At 49.9% G+C, this 13,529-nt stretch overlaps 2 protein-coding genes across 3 annotated transcripts in view; both read right to left on the bottom strand.

Moving 5' to 3' along the window:
- Positions 1-6,046, bottom strand: part of FAM222B (family with sequence similarity 222 member B) — a 37,704-nt gene extending 31,658 nt beyond the window's left edge. The window contains exon 1 of one of the 2 annotated variants that reach the window (XM_075771242.1): positions 5,907-6,046. The gene's annotated coding sequence lies outside the window, so the exon portion shown is untranslated. The remainder of the gene's footprint in view (positions 1-5,906) is intronic. The other variant, XM_075771239.1, reaches the window with a different exon arrangement.
- Positions 6,047-6,814: 768 nt separating this feature from the next.
- Positions 6,815-13,301, bottom strand: ERAL1 (Era like 12S mitochondrial rRNA chaperone 1). The gene is made up of 11 exons (XM_075771905.1): positions 13,142-13,301; positions 12,727-12,879; positions 12,497-12,624; positions 12,333-12,410; positions 12,118-12,164; positions 11,691-11,752; positions 11,119-11,231; positions 10,246-10,635; positions 9,584-9,733; positions 9,225-9,305; positions 6,815-8,886 (listed from the first exon to the last, which is right to left on the bottom strand). The coding sequence occupies exons 1-11, from the start codon at positions 13,227-13,229 to the stop codon at positions 8,764-8,766; spliced, it is 1,413 nt and encodes a 470-aa protein (XP_075628020.1). The 5' UTR covers positions 13,230-13,301; the 3' UTR covers positions 6,815-8,763.
- Between the last annotated feature and the right edge of the window lie 228 nt (positions 13,302-13,529).

The following is a 13,529-nucleotide window of genomic DNA, read 5'->3' as shown; positions in this document are numbered from 1 at the left end:
CCCCCCAAATTTCTAGAAAATACTGGGAGAGGTATAGGGAGAAAAAGCCACCTGAAGTCTCAGAGAATGAGCTACACACAGATCAGAGCAGCAAACCTGAATGGGATTAAATTACACACAAATCTTCTGGAAACGATCTTAAAAATGCCTTGTTCCAAAACAAGCCATTTCTAAATTTAAACACAGAACAGTTCACAGACAGGAAAACTAAAAATCAGGCAATGGTGTCACCAGGAAGAAGGGGCTGGAAGAGCTGTTCTTCCTTGCCTGCTCTGGCCTTTTCACATATTGATTTTCCTCCATGCTCATTCACAAACGCTCAGCATAGTTGTGAACAATTTAAAGTCAAAGGATGCATGAATTGTCAGCTCTAGGAACACATTACCCATTCTAGGCAAAAGCTGAGGGTTTTTCTGTAGCTGAAGAAAAAAATAAAACAACTCAGAATGAGAGCAGACTGATGAGCTGGAAGAGAAGGGCAAGCAAATACCTAACTTTTCCTGTCCATGATGAAGCCAAAGCACGCAACTTTCCTCTAGCTTAGAGGACCAAAAACTAATAAAACAGTGACAGAATAGAAGGATGAATGAAGATCAACACTGGATAGAAGAATAATAAAATTGGCATGAAGGGCTCCCCTTCCAGATGTTAAAAATGTATGCTTTTTCCATTCCAAATTAAAAAAAAAAATTAGCAGAGGAAGAAATTTACTTTGGAGAGTGGGAGCATCTGTGTTGTTTTTTTTGTTTTTTTTTTTTTTTTTTTTAAAAAAGGCTCATACAATGCTATTTCCATCCAACAGAATTTAAACTATATATATATACACACGGTATTGGCTCAAGACAGTAATCCTACGACATTTTTCAAAGTGTTCTGCGTGCAGAAGCTGCCTACAGAGAGGAACAAAATGAGTGGCAAGGCAACAGCCACAGGAAAGGGCAGGACTGCGATACGCAAGTCCTCTAAAACGCACACTCGAAGTTTAACAACATGAAGGCAAGAGGAGGGATAGCAGGATACAGCAAAGGATATGCTGGGGTCAGGGGGGGGGAAAAAAAAAGTCCACAGCACTGAACACTGAATTGTGCAATACTTTACCAAGTGAAAACACACACTTTTTTTTTTTTTTCCTTCCACCACCCTGTGCTCTTCCTATAGCAGCAAATATTTTTTCTTTGCCAGGAATCCCATGCCCACCATAGAGGAAGAAATCACCTGGGAAGGCTGCACATGGCTTCCACCTTAGCTGCAAAGCACAGGGCAGGGAGATTGCCCAAGCAGAAGTGAAATTACAGAAAACAAGTGGATGCTAGATCCACTCCAAATAGCAAAACATGTCCTATCACCTATTTCCAGTTGCTCTCACGTGGCTTCCAAATTAGAAACAATCAGAATCCTGCTGGAAACAATATACAGCACCTTAATTGGGTTGGCTGCACTACAGACGTCAGCAACGTATCACTCGGTAGATCGGTTTTTGACTGGGTTTTTTTTTTTTAAAATACCAAAAATAACTTCACTTTCATGGTTCACCTTTTCTGCATCACATTACTACAGACATCGTAAGAAATTAAAAAGCTTTCTCACTCATTGCACACCAAAAATGCTACAGAGCCCGCTCCCGCTGGAGGCAGGATCCGTCACCTAATTCAACAGAATTTTACTTAAAGGTTTGTCAGATGCGTTGCAATTACAGAAAATCTGTTTTCTAACACATTTCCCTATAGTATACCCATCAATGCATCTATTTAAAAGCCTGGAGCAGTTCGGTTATCTCTAAATACATCAATAACCCAGACATTCAGCTCAATTACTCCACGCATTCCAAGCAACCGTCCAGCAGACTCGACAACGCTGCACAGGGCTTGAAAACTTGTACTAAAAATCTCTCCCAGTTTTCATTCCAGAACAGCCCAAGTAATACACCCCCACTATTCCGTACTACAGCCAGACTGGAGCCAAACTACGTTCTTGTGAAATTATTCCAATAACCAAATATCACCATTTTCTTCACAAACTCTGGAAACTTGGACTAATCTTCAAACACAGTATAAACAAGTTAAGCAATGGGAATACATAAACTATGCTTAATTCCTGAGCACAATGGGAGAATAATTATAGCAACAACATACCAAACACAAAATAAGCAGGGAGGCATGAAGAGACACCCAGACAGAAATAAGGAAAAAGGGTCTATAGGGCCTATAAAGCCAGATCAGCCACGGACCACAGTCGTCGTGGGGTTTTTTCAGTGCCCATTTAAATCAAATTACTAAAAGCATGGAAAGCGGCAGCCGAGGAACACGCCAGTCTCTGTCAACTCCAGGTGTAAGCAAGACCGAGGCCAAGCTACGCCTATTTGGGATAGTCAGCTTTTGAGGAATACAACCCAATGGAAAAATATCTTTGGGCAAAGTTAAAAACAACTTTTCTGGATGCCAGTCAGCAAAATGCCTTTTCAGAAGCTCTGTTCCTCAGCAGCTGAATCAGTATTTGGAAAGCAGGTTTTTTTTTAGAAAGAAAAAAGATGAATAGTGTGACAAACTCATTTTAGCATTCATATTCAAACTAACGATCTGCAATTAAAAGAAAAATTGCTCACAGATCGTTACAGTTAAGATTTTAATAGAAGTCACAAAATACAATGAGAAAATGGGAATATGGTATACCACTCAAGGATTAAAAATTTAAATTATTCACTTAACTTCCCAGTTTGAAAACGTTTAAAATGTTAAAAATTGAAAGCATTGGGGTGATACACTCCATCACAGATGCAGAAAACCGTGAAACCTTTACTCATCTTCAGGAGCATTTTACCCCATGAACAGTCTTAGAGGAGTCAGCAGGCCCCGGTTACAGTCTTACAACGTGACGGAGTGACCTGTTACTCAGCTGTTGAGTGCAGTAGTTCAGTGAACTACACGTTCTTAAAGCAAGTATGTAAAAGTTCTGATCATCTGTTAAATAAATCACACAAGTCAGGACGTGGCTATGTTCTCAGTGGTGTATTTAGTAATTCCATAAATCCCAGAATCCTAGAAGTTACCAAGCTTTAGAGAAAGACAGAGTGGACATTACTTCATCTCCCATCTTCATAAATCAGTAACTCCCCCCACTATTACCTCGCTAAGCGAGCCAGCAATATACAGGATGCAGAATGTTTCAGCGATGGAGGCTTTGGGGTGGGGGCAGTCTGGGCAAAAATGAAGAATAAAGATGAATGGACAAACCAAGGTGAAAAAGAGAAGTATTGCACGGGGGAGGAAAACCTATAAAAGTTTCTATCCCACATCCAGGCATCTCAGCAAAGGCAGGTGAGGATACAAGCTAAGGCTCCCGTATGCGGTACGGCAATCTGTGTTTCTGGGAAATACAGATAGTTCAGTCCTTGACAAAATCCTTACTTCGCCTCTTGATCTGGTAACAGTTCCCAGAAGCAAATGTGGATATAAAAGCTTATCTATGGGAGGACAACTTGAAACAAATACAAATTAAGACTTAAATGAAGGCAAATATCCAAGTTACAGAGAACATAAGGGTTCCTTAATTTTACATTTGGAGAAAAAAAACAATACTTTGTGGACATTCTCCAACATATTTTTTTAATGTTATTAACAGGAATAGCACCCCAGGCTGTGCTCAAGCAGAAAAAGTGTGAATCTGTTTGCAATGTGAAGTGAAAGAGTGATCAAAAACACCATCTTATTAAATGGTATTTATTTGGTGCTATGCACATTATTTATTCCACTGAGAAATTCACAAAATGACAGAGGGGTAACCAAAAGTAAGGTCACTATTTAATGTCAGTATCAAAGCTGATCCTTAACAGAATTTAAGCACCTGCCTTCTCTTTTATCTCAGCACAAAATGAGTTTTTCCTTTTTTTTTTACTTCTTTCTTTACACTTCAAAAGCCATGTAACACAACAAAATACACGCCAAGCATGAAGGAACAGAGAGCATGCCAGCATCTTTCAGCAATCATCTTTCCCTTGTCATCCATTATGTCAGATTTATCTATTTTTGCTTAATTCTTGTTCCAGTGTTACATGTCCTTCCTCTCTCTAGACTATCAGGCTGGTTGGGCTTGAACTCGATAGGGCTTCTTAAAATAGTTGAGAAGTATTGAAAACATTTGAAGCGATGCTTGTAAATTGCAGCCTATTCATCAACCCGTCCTGTAGCTTCAGCTCAACCTGAGACTCCCCAAGAGAAGGGTCAATCTCTGATTTCTTCACCTCAGAAATTCTACCCTACTGCACAGCGTAAATATAATTTAAAAAATAAATAGCCTTTCTTTTACAACATTTTTCCTCAAAAACTGTGGATCCTGTATTTATTGCAAATCTTACCCTGGTTATTCTGATGCTTACTTGCTTTTGATCCAAACCTTCCTCTACTAAAAATTACCAATCAGTTAATTCACCGCTGTTCACAACTTTCTGTTGTCGCTGTTTGGTTTTTTTTTTTCTCCCCCCAGTTTTCGGATCCTCTGGATTGGCTTTCCAGGACACCAGATCCACCTGTACGCTCTCCCTGCATCCTTCAGACACCAGGCTGCTGGCTGTGAGAGCCTGCTCTCTCCACCTCTCATATCTGTAAAATGCTTCAACAGTGTCTTTCCCCACTGCTTTATGTATTTACTTAAATGAACAGACTCTAACAAGTTCAATTTCTTTAGGTGAAAAAAGACCTGATCAGAAATACACACTCTGAAAGGAAAAAAGCACCTATCATCACTATGTTCCCTTACTGCCTACGTAGCACCGATCGCAGAATTTTCCTCAGTCGGCTGCTGAATCAGACGAAGTTTCTACAGCGCACACACAAAATCATGAAGCCTGACACGTCCAGTAGGATTTATTCAATCACAAAGTCATCACCATTGCTCCAGCACAAATGACATCACTCGGGAACCCAACCTCATCTACTGAGAATGTGCTCTCCAGGACAACAAAGAACTGGGTTTGCACAATAAAAAGGTAGAAGTGTTGTTGTGAGAAGTTTTCCAAATAAACTTACGTTTTCTTGAGACGTCAGTTGTGATTAAAAAAAGAAATAATTAGGACTACGATAAGAAGTGAGTGAAATGAATTATTACTGAACTAACTAACCTGCAATTTATCCTAAAACTTGTACCGAGCAATTAGAGGCGATACCAAGGGGAGGATAAAACACATCCGTACGCCCTCGCAGGTGCTGCTCTGGGAAGATCATATGCTGCGTAACCAAGAGCATTTAAGTACTTTGCTTGCACAAGTGGACTGAAAACAGAGAAGTCAAGCTCTGCAGTTTTCTTCGTGCTTGTGTTAAGATGCTTGAAAAATGGTTGGTAGGAAATAAAAACGACCAATAATTTATTAACGATACCTCTTGCAAAAATACACTTTTCTTGGGGAAAGAATTACACAAAGGATTTGCCCACATTGCAACCGCAATCCCCGCTTTTTTCCTGAAGGTACTTCTCTGTCGCGACGGCTGACGTATTATCGCCATTCCCGCTGTGCATTTGATATCAAGGGAAAGGTATTTCGAGCTCCAGGTGCCGGGGTTGCAGAGGGGCCTAGGCGGGCTGCCTGCTCCCCCCCCGGCTCCTCACAAGGACGAGCCGGGGAGCTCCGGACCGAGGGGAGGAGGTCCCCGGGGAGGCGGGTGGGCCGGGACCGCTCCCGGGAGGCGGCCCCGCACCGCTGTCGCGACGGGGGGGGGGGGGGGGGGGAGAAAGGGGGGGGGGTGTCGCGACAGCGGGGCTACTTCACGCCGCCTCAGAGGATGGGGGGAGGGGACACCCGGGAAGGACAATGAGGCGGGGGGGGGGGGGGGGGGGGGGGGCGGAGGGGGGTGGGCCGCTCCGGTCCCGCCGCCCTGTGAGGCGACGGACCGCTCAGCTCTCCCGCCCGTACTTACTCTCGGTGCCCCTGCCCGGGCCTCATGGCGCCGCCGCCGCTGTGCCCGTGCCGGCCCCGCCGCTCGCCGCCGCCGCCCGCTCTGGCCGTGGTGGCTGCGCCAGCCGCTCCCGCGCACGCGCGCTGCCCGCCAACGGCCCCGCCGCCCCGCCCCCGCGCATGCGCGGACGGCTCCTGAGGGAAGGGGGAGGGGCGGGCAGCGCCGCGCCACGCCGCCCCCTGGCGGCGCCTGGTAGCACGTGCAGCGCCGAGCACCGGGAACGGGGCGGGGGGGGGGGGGGGGGGGGGGGGCGGGGTTCGGCCACGGCCCCGCGGGGGAACCGGGGGGGTCCCCTGATGCCTGGACCAAGGAGGCCTCGATAACCATCCCCCCCCCCCGCCTTCCTGAAGTCACTTACAACACCTCCCCACCGCAGGAAAGCGGCGGTTCCCCACCGATGCGATTGGCTTGCCTGGGGCTAATTAACCTAATTATCAAACCTCATTAAAGAGCTGCAGGTCAGGAAGTCGAGAGACTTCACCCCTTCCCACACCTGGAGCACTTCCATCGCTCCCAGGACCGGCCACGGCTCTGGACGCTTAGCTCCATCCCTCCTCCTGCCTGGGACGAGGCTCCGCAGCAGCAGAGCACGACCCGGGCCTTGGCGTGCCGGAAGGGAACGGTCTGCCCCTTGCACCCCCTGTCCAACAGAACACCTCAACCCCTCTGAGCACGCTTACCCAGCTCTTTTCCCCCCGCAAGGTGTAACCTTCAGAAGCCATAGCTCGAGAAACTGGATCTAAGCGCGGCTGGGAAGAAAGGAGGAAAGACATGGAAGCGTCCTGGTTTTAGTCAGAATAAAAGGGATGGAGGGTGGTGGCTGCGAGGGCTGGCCGATGGGGAGGAAGAAAGGAGATGAGAACAATTGCTTGTGCTGGGACCTCGTTTTATTGCAAGGAAAATACAAAAAGTCAGATAGAAGCACTTGAGGGACTGCAGCGTGCGCTGCTCGGGGCGGACAAGGCGGGCCACCGCGCGCCTCTCCAGAGGCTCTTAACCCGGCTTCCAGACGATCTCACGGTCCTGATGGTAAAACCCTTCGGCAGGTCAGACGCAGGCTTTTGCCAGTGCTGGTAAAACATCTCCTTGAGGTTGCACCGGAGAGGGAGGGTGGACAGAGGATTTGCTCCGCAAGTCTGGGTTCCAGGCAGGCGCAGAGTCCCCAGCAGACCCTACCAGATCTCCTCATTCAACTGCCGGGGCAGCAGCCCGCAGCCGCCTCACTCAGGGATGTTAATTTAAAACAACCCACGGGGATTTACCTGGATTTCTGGCAGGAACCTACCCAGTGCTCCAAACACCTGAGCACAGTGATGTACAGAGACGAAAAACTCAAGCCCCCAAACACCAGGACTGGCAGGGGCCCGGGCACACGGTGCCAGGATCCACCGCGCTCCGTGCCCAGGGCACGCGGTGCCCCAGCCCTGGCACAGCCCTGCTCCTCCAGCCTCCAAGCCTTGCTTCCACCCTGACCTGTGCCAGTTGCTCTCCATCCCCGACACCCCACTAAACCTGAGCTGCAGAACCCGCTGCTGTTCCCATGTCGGGCATCTCTTTAGCTGCGAGGGCCTCTGTATTTGTATCTGCAACCCTGGTGCAAAGAGTAATGACTTTGAAGTAACTTTGATGCAATAAACTATTCAAATTCCTAAGAAAGGGAGTCCACTCTGGTTTTGCATGACAAACAAGCCATTCCAAAGAAGTAAGCATCCACGAGATGCTGTCAGTGGCATCTTCAGACCAAACCACTCAACATTTCTTCATTCATTAGCCAAACACCCAGAGGGGTGGACAGACAGGACCCCACAGAGCACCAGAAACAAGACTATAGGAGGCAGGAAGATGCCTATTCCCTGCTCCATTTCCCTTTCTCATTAATAGGCTCCAGCAAACGCTTGCAAGCGCAGCGAGCCTTCCCTGACCTCCCTGCTCCTCTCACCGGCAGTCTCGGAAGCAGCTCATATACACACCGACAACAGATCACGGTTCCGTTTCTCGCTTCTCCAGGAATACACTCTTAGAATAAGAGTCTGTGACCAGACCCATCCCTCCGGAACGAGTACCACACGCCAGGAGCAGTGAACTGCTTAGGAAGTTGGAGGAAAGGATGACAGGGAAAAGAGAAGGAACAAGCATTTGTACAAACTACCACACAGAAGAGGTCAAACTGAAAGCAGCAGCTGACACTCAGCTAAGATGGTGCACGCAAGCCTGTGGGAAGGGCTCCCACCCAGGATTTGGAAGCCACCGGCCTTTACGATCTACAGACACTCCTACACAGTCACACACTCACGCCCATGAACTTCAAGAGCGCAGAGAGCAAGGCCAACATGAGACCACTGCGTGGGCAGGGGCAGCCTCTTCCTCCTGCATGACCACTGCTGGAGTTATTCAGCCTTCAGAAGAGGTGATAAACGAGTGCTGACAGCCCTTCACTGCAACCCTTTGTCTGCTAAAAGACAGGAGATGCTCCTGAACTTCCAGGCACGAACACCTGACAGCAAGGATGTGGGACACAGCCCAAAAGAAGTGGATGACAGCTCTGTAAATGGAGGACTAGAATTGCGTGTGCAGCTGGTTCTCTGATGTCCGTCCCCAGCTTCCACGAGATAAGGTGCCATAAAAAGTCTGAAGATTTTATTTCAGTTTGGGCCATTCCCCCAAAGAATAACATATTCTACTCCAGCCCGCTATATTGATTCCATCATCCTCTGTTTCTGGATTGAACAAAGGTGCCAAGATACCCGCAGGGGAAAACGGGACCAGTTTCTCCTTGTGACCAGAGAGCTCAAGGGTTGTTAAAACATACACAAAGAGCTCAACTCTTCATCTCCACCTTGAGCTTCAAGCGGACATCACACAGGAAAGCGTTCATCAGGTCCTGGCCAGCCTCCTGAGCAATCCTGCTGATAACATTACCTCCTCTTCCAATCAACATCATCTGTATTAAAACCCAGAGAGAAGATCATCATACTCACCCTTACATCGCTTAACTGCGGGGAGGAATCACCCAAGAAAAGAACAGTGCAGCCAGAAGCACTGAACAGTGCAACAGAAGCAATTAGAGGGGATATAGCAGTTAGAGAAATCCCAAGATCAAACCTTGGACAACCTCAGAAAGGTGTAAGGTGTTACTGAACAGCCTGAGACGGCGTTGGGCACCTGGCTCTTCCCAACAGAGACCCCACGGCCAAGGGAGACGGGATCACAGCAAGGATGCACGTGCACCGGACCCAGGGAACCTCCTTTCATGCTCCCCATCTCTCTTCTGTCACTCACCATATGAGACTTCCTTGGGACCAAGAGGTTCTGCACGATGAGGAGCTCCCCACTCGGTCCTTCCTCCCACATCTCCGTCACCTGCAACAGCAAACGCACGCTCAGCAATTCTGCAAAGCGCCTCAGGAACCGCAACCGCCGCTCCCTCAGAGATGCCAGCTCAGCTCCCGGACATGAGCGTACAAGGGTGGCCCCTCCTCAAACACACAAAGGGTCTCACAGCACCCCACGTGCAAATTCTAAGCCACCCCACTGGGCCCAGAAGGGGTTTCAAATTCAAACAAAGGGATTCTCATCACGTAGTCCGGTGTTTCCAATAAAATAGCTCGAAGGCAAGTCCGTCTGTGCATGCTTCCCACCTGAATCACACCATAGGGTACTTCCAGCGGCAGGTACTCCAGTATCTTCTCCCTGATGATATTATCACAGATCTCTTGAGGTGACTGGCTGGTCAAGACGCCACTGTGAAACTCCCAAGGGCCCGGCTTGGCTTGCATCAGGAGGTACCGCTGTCAGCACAAAACACACGTCACACCCATCGGCTGTCACGTACCGCTCACACGGTGCCACCAACCCCTGTGCTCACCTTGCAGCGAGTCGCTATGAGGACACTGCTGCCACTCAGGCATCAGGGCAGGAGTTTAGTATCTTTGGCAGGGAAAGGAGAGAGGGGAAGCTTCTGAAACTCAAACCCTGCCAAAGGGTCACACCTCCCTAGAGCTGTTTGTATGAGGTACAAAAGCCACAATATCCCACATAGCTGAAAGGTTGGATGGCTTCATCATTATGAACAAGCTGCTGTTTGGAGAGTCCCAAATAAGAGTTCTATGCAGAAAACTCTGGAGGTACAGCACAGACACACTCCATGTTGACAAACAACACTTCCCCCCCCCGTCCCAGGCCAAGAGCAGCAGCTCTGCTATATCCTCACAGGAGATGAAGCTCCGTATGAAGTACCGGGGTCCCACAAGTGTAAGAACACACCAATCCCAAAGCGTAACAGAAGTTTGCCTGCAGTTACCTTGAGTGTATCCACCTCCTCCCCATGGAGAGCTGCCAGCATGAAGATCTCCTGGAAGTACGGCCAGCCTTTCATATTTTTTAGATCTCCGGGTCCATAGTGTTTTGGCCCTTGTGCTACTTCTGTGACAAGGCTGGACTCAGAAGCCCTTGTATCACTGCTGTTGTCCAAGCGACAGCCTTCTGGGGCTTGAGCTGTTTCCTGCAGACAGTGAGACTCAGGGGCCCTACTCTCAGGTGGAGAAGCCTGAGTGATTTGAAGAGACTTTGCTGAAGAACTGGAATTACGTTTAAATGCAGATTTCACTTCCACTTTCTTTCCGTTCACAATTCCCTCTGTTAGCTCAGTCACTAGTTCCAGCAGGATGAACTTCTTCTTTACCAGATCCACCTAACATGAGAGAGAGGTGTCAGCAATTCATCCTAAATGAGGTTGGCAGGAGCCAGAAGAAACCCCCCAGGGGAGGCAGCTACTGCAGGACAAGGCTTCTGCAACAGAACCGGACGGTTTTCCGACCAGAGGCCAAATCAGAGTGTGTCAGCAGTTCCAGCAGTTTGTCCAAACGCTGTCAACTTGACAGTAACACCTTCTCTGTTGGCTCTGCCAGGGTCCTCCCTGGCCAACCCCACGGCGGTGCCAGCTCTTGTTCCCAGGCTGATTTAAACCCCAGCATATAGCTTCAGGGATGTGTGAGCACATAACATGTATACATACATATACACTTAAATATTCTGGAGTAGAAGGGGAAACCGGCGTCTTTTAACACACGCAGACTCATTGACCTGAAAACACATCGCTGCTGATGCCGGGTACCGTCTGAAGACACTGGCATAACGTGCTGTAGAAGGCAGAAAGAACAAGCTCCTCATTTACCTTGTTCAGAACCAGGACACTGGGGATCTGGGGGAACTGAGAAAGACACTTCAGCACCTCCTTGCTCAGACAATTTCGTGTCCAGTGATCTGACACATCCACCAAAACCAGAACTGCCAGAAAAGAGGGAGGGAAACAGGATGGATCTGCATTTTCCAAAGTGTTTGTTTTCAGCTTCTCTATGGCTTATGATTGAATTGCTTCCCTCCTGCTGCTACTTCGCTCTCCTCTACAGGGGAGCGCGCAGATGGAATCAAAACTGAGCATTTTAATTGACAAAACAATAAAATGCAGTTCATACCTGTCATCCTAATGACATCAAACATACTAAAACTCAACATGAAAACCTAATTATTAACCCAAGGTGTCTTCCCTCAGCACCAGGCAATCCTTATCCCCTCCTCAGCTCAATATTTCAAGTCTTTTCACTGCCCTTCCCTCCTCCCTCCTAGTTCATGCTCCCAGGGCTGCCTTTGCTGCCCAGTGAACATCCAGATACCAGAGGGTAGGTAGGGTTAAATTCTGTGGCAGACAAAGGGTTTGGCTTGATCCAAGGGGAGTTGAGCACCTACCTAAATCCGCACGTTTCATGCTGTCCCATGGGTCTGTCAGCATGGCTTCATCTAATTTATGTCTGAAAGACAAAGGCAAATGAGTAAGCCAGGCACACTTGATATCACAATCCTCTTCCTTCCCCTCAAAGGGGGAGAAAACCACCGTTTTCATCATCCCAGCTGACACAAAGCTGCCTTACGGGCTGTGACATCCCTTTTTACATGCACACATGCAGAATCATCACAACAGGGCTCAAGGGATGCCACAGCCTCTGTGTGCTACTGAAATTGCAACAATAAAAAACCTCAGAGACTAAAATAAGGCTAAAAATATATATTCCTGTCACTCCTAATTTACAACCTTTGCACAGTGGAAATCACACTCTGGTTTTATCAAACCTCGGTGGACAGGACCCCCCCACTCTCTCCACAACAGTGGTGATACCTTTTAGCTTTAAACGGACTAGTGAGGCCTGGTGTGTCCAGAATGACCTAGAAAAAGGAAAGACAGATCTTGTAAGTTGGCCTGCAGTTAGCGGCCAAGCTAAAACATGTGTTTGTGCAATCAGAAGTGACCCCATGGGATACAGATGAGAAAATCCCGCACTTTCTGGCTAACACTCCCTGCTGCCCCGGGCGGGAGCAGGTCTGGAAGCTTACCAGCTGTGTGTCCTCGTATGTGACGACGCCCTGGGCTTTGCATCGGGTTGTGTGCACTTTCTTAGAGACGGGAAAAACCTGTAAGAAATTAAACACGTTACAGTCAGAACACGTCAAAAAAAGCAACTTAGCAGCCTGAACTTGTTGCTCCACGCCAGCCTTACCTTTCTGCCCAAGAGCTGATTTGACAACGTAGACTTTCCAGCATTCGGTGCTCCAATGATGGCAATTCTTAAAACTTTGGGGTTCTGGGGCTGGTCAGGCTGATCGCCTAACAGACGGTCTTGCTCCTCTGCCAGGGGAAAGAAGGAGCTGGAACGTTGCTAAACCCCCACAGCGGGTCAGGACCGGCCGTCCCAGCGCTGGGACCAGGACGGCAGCTGCTACCATTCACCTTTGCTGGTGGCAACGGGCGGCGGGTGCTGGCCCAGGGCGCCGGCCGGCTTCTCGGCGGGGATGCCCAGGATGCTGCCCAGCGCGGAGCTGCTCCCGCTCCAGCGGGCGGGGAGCGGAACGGCCCGCCGGGCGCAGCTCTCCAGGAGACGGGCTGGAAGGACAGCAGGAGCAAACGCTGCGCATACCGAAAACCGGCACGTACCGAAAACCGGCATGTACCGAAAACCCCCCAAAATCGCGCTGTCCCCTTCCTGCCCACCTGCAGCGCCCGGGCAACGCTCCCCCCTCACCCACAGGCCCCGGACCGGCCCCGCTCGGCTCGGCTCGGCCCGCCCCGGCCTCACGCCTGCCGCCCCGCCGCCTCACGGCCCCGGCCGCCCCCCGGAGCAAGGCCTCGGTCCCGGCCGCCCCACCTGGGCCCAGCAGGAGCGGTCCCGTCGCGGCGGCCCTCGCGGTCCAGCTCACGGCCCGAGCCGCCGCCACAGCGACGGACGCCGCCATCTTGGCCCGGCGCGGGGCACGCTGGGAGCGAGAGCGACACCCGCCCTCATTGGCTGCAAGCGGGGGAGCACAGAGAGGGGGCGAGCGAGACCAGCGCGCCGCTCCCCGCCGCAAGGGACTGTGGGGAGGAAGCGGGCGGTGCGGGCGGGGGTTGGAGGTGCAGGGGCGGGAAGTGGGCGGGGCGACAGGCGGGACAGGGAGCGCCCCCTGCCGGCGGCGCGGCGCAGAGCCTGACACACGTGAGGCCCGGTGCTCCCGGTGCTCCCAGTGCTCCCAGTGCTCCCAGTGCTCCCAGTGCCC

The sequence above is a fragment of the Balearica regulorum genome, chromosome 19, assembly GCF_011004875.1.
Source record: "Balearica regulorum gibbericeps isolate bBalReg1 chromosome 19, bBalReg1.pri, whole genome shotgun sequence".
Classification (NCBI taxonomy): domain Eukaryota; kingdom Metazoa; phylum Chordata; class Aves; order Gruiformes; family Gruidae; genus Balearica; species Balearica regulorum.
The sequence above is the reverse complement of the archived record's forward strand: the minus strand, read 5'-3'. Positions and strand labels throughout refer to the sequence as shown.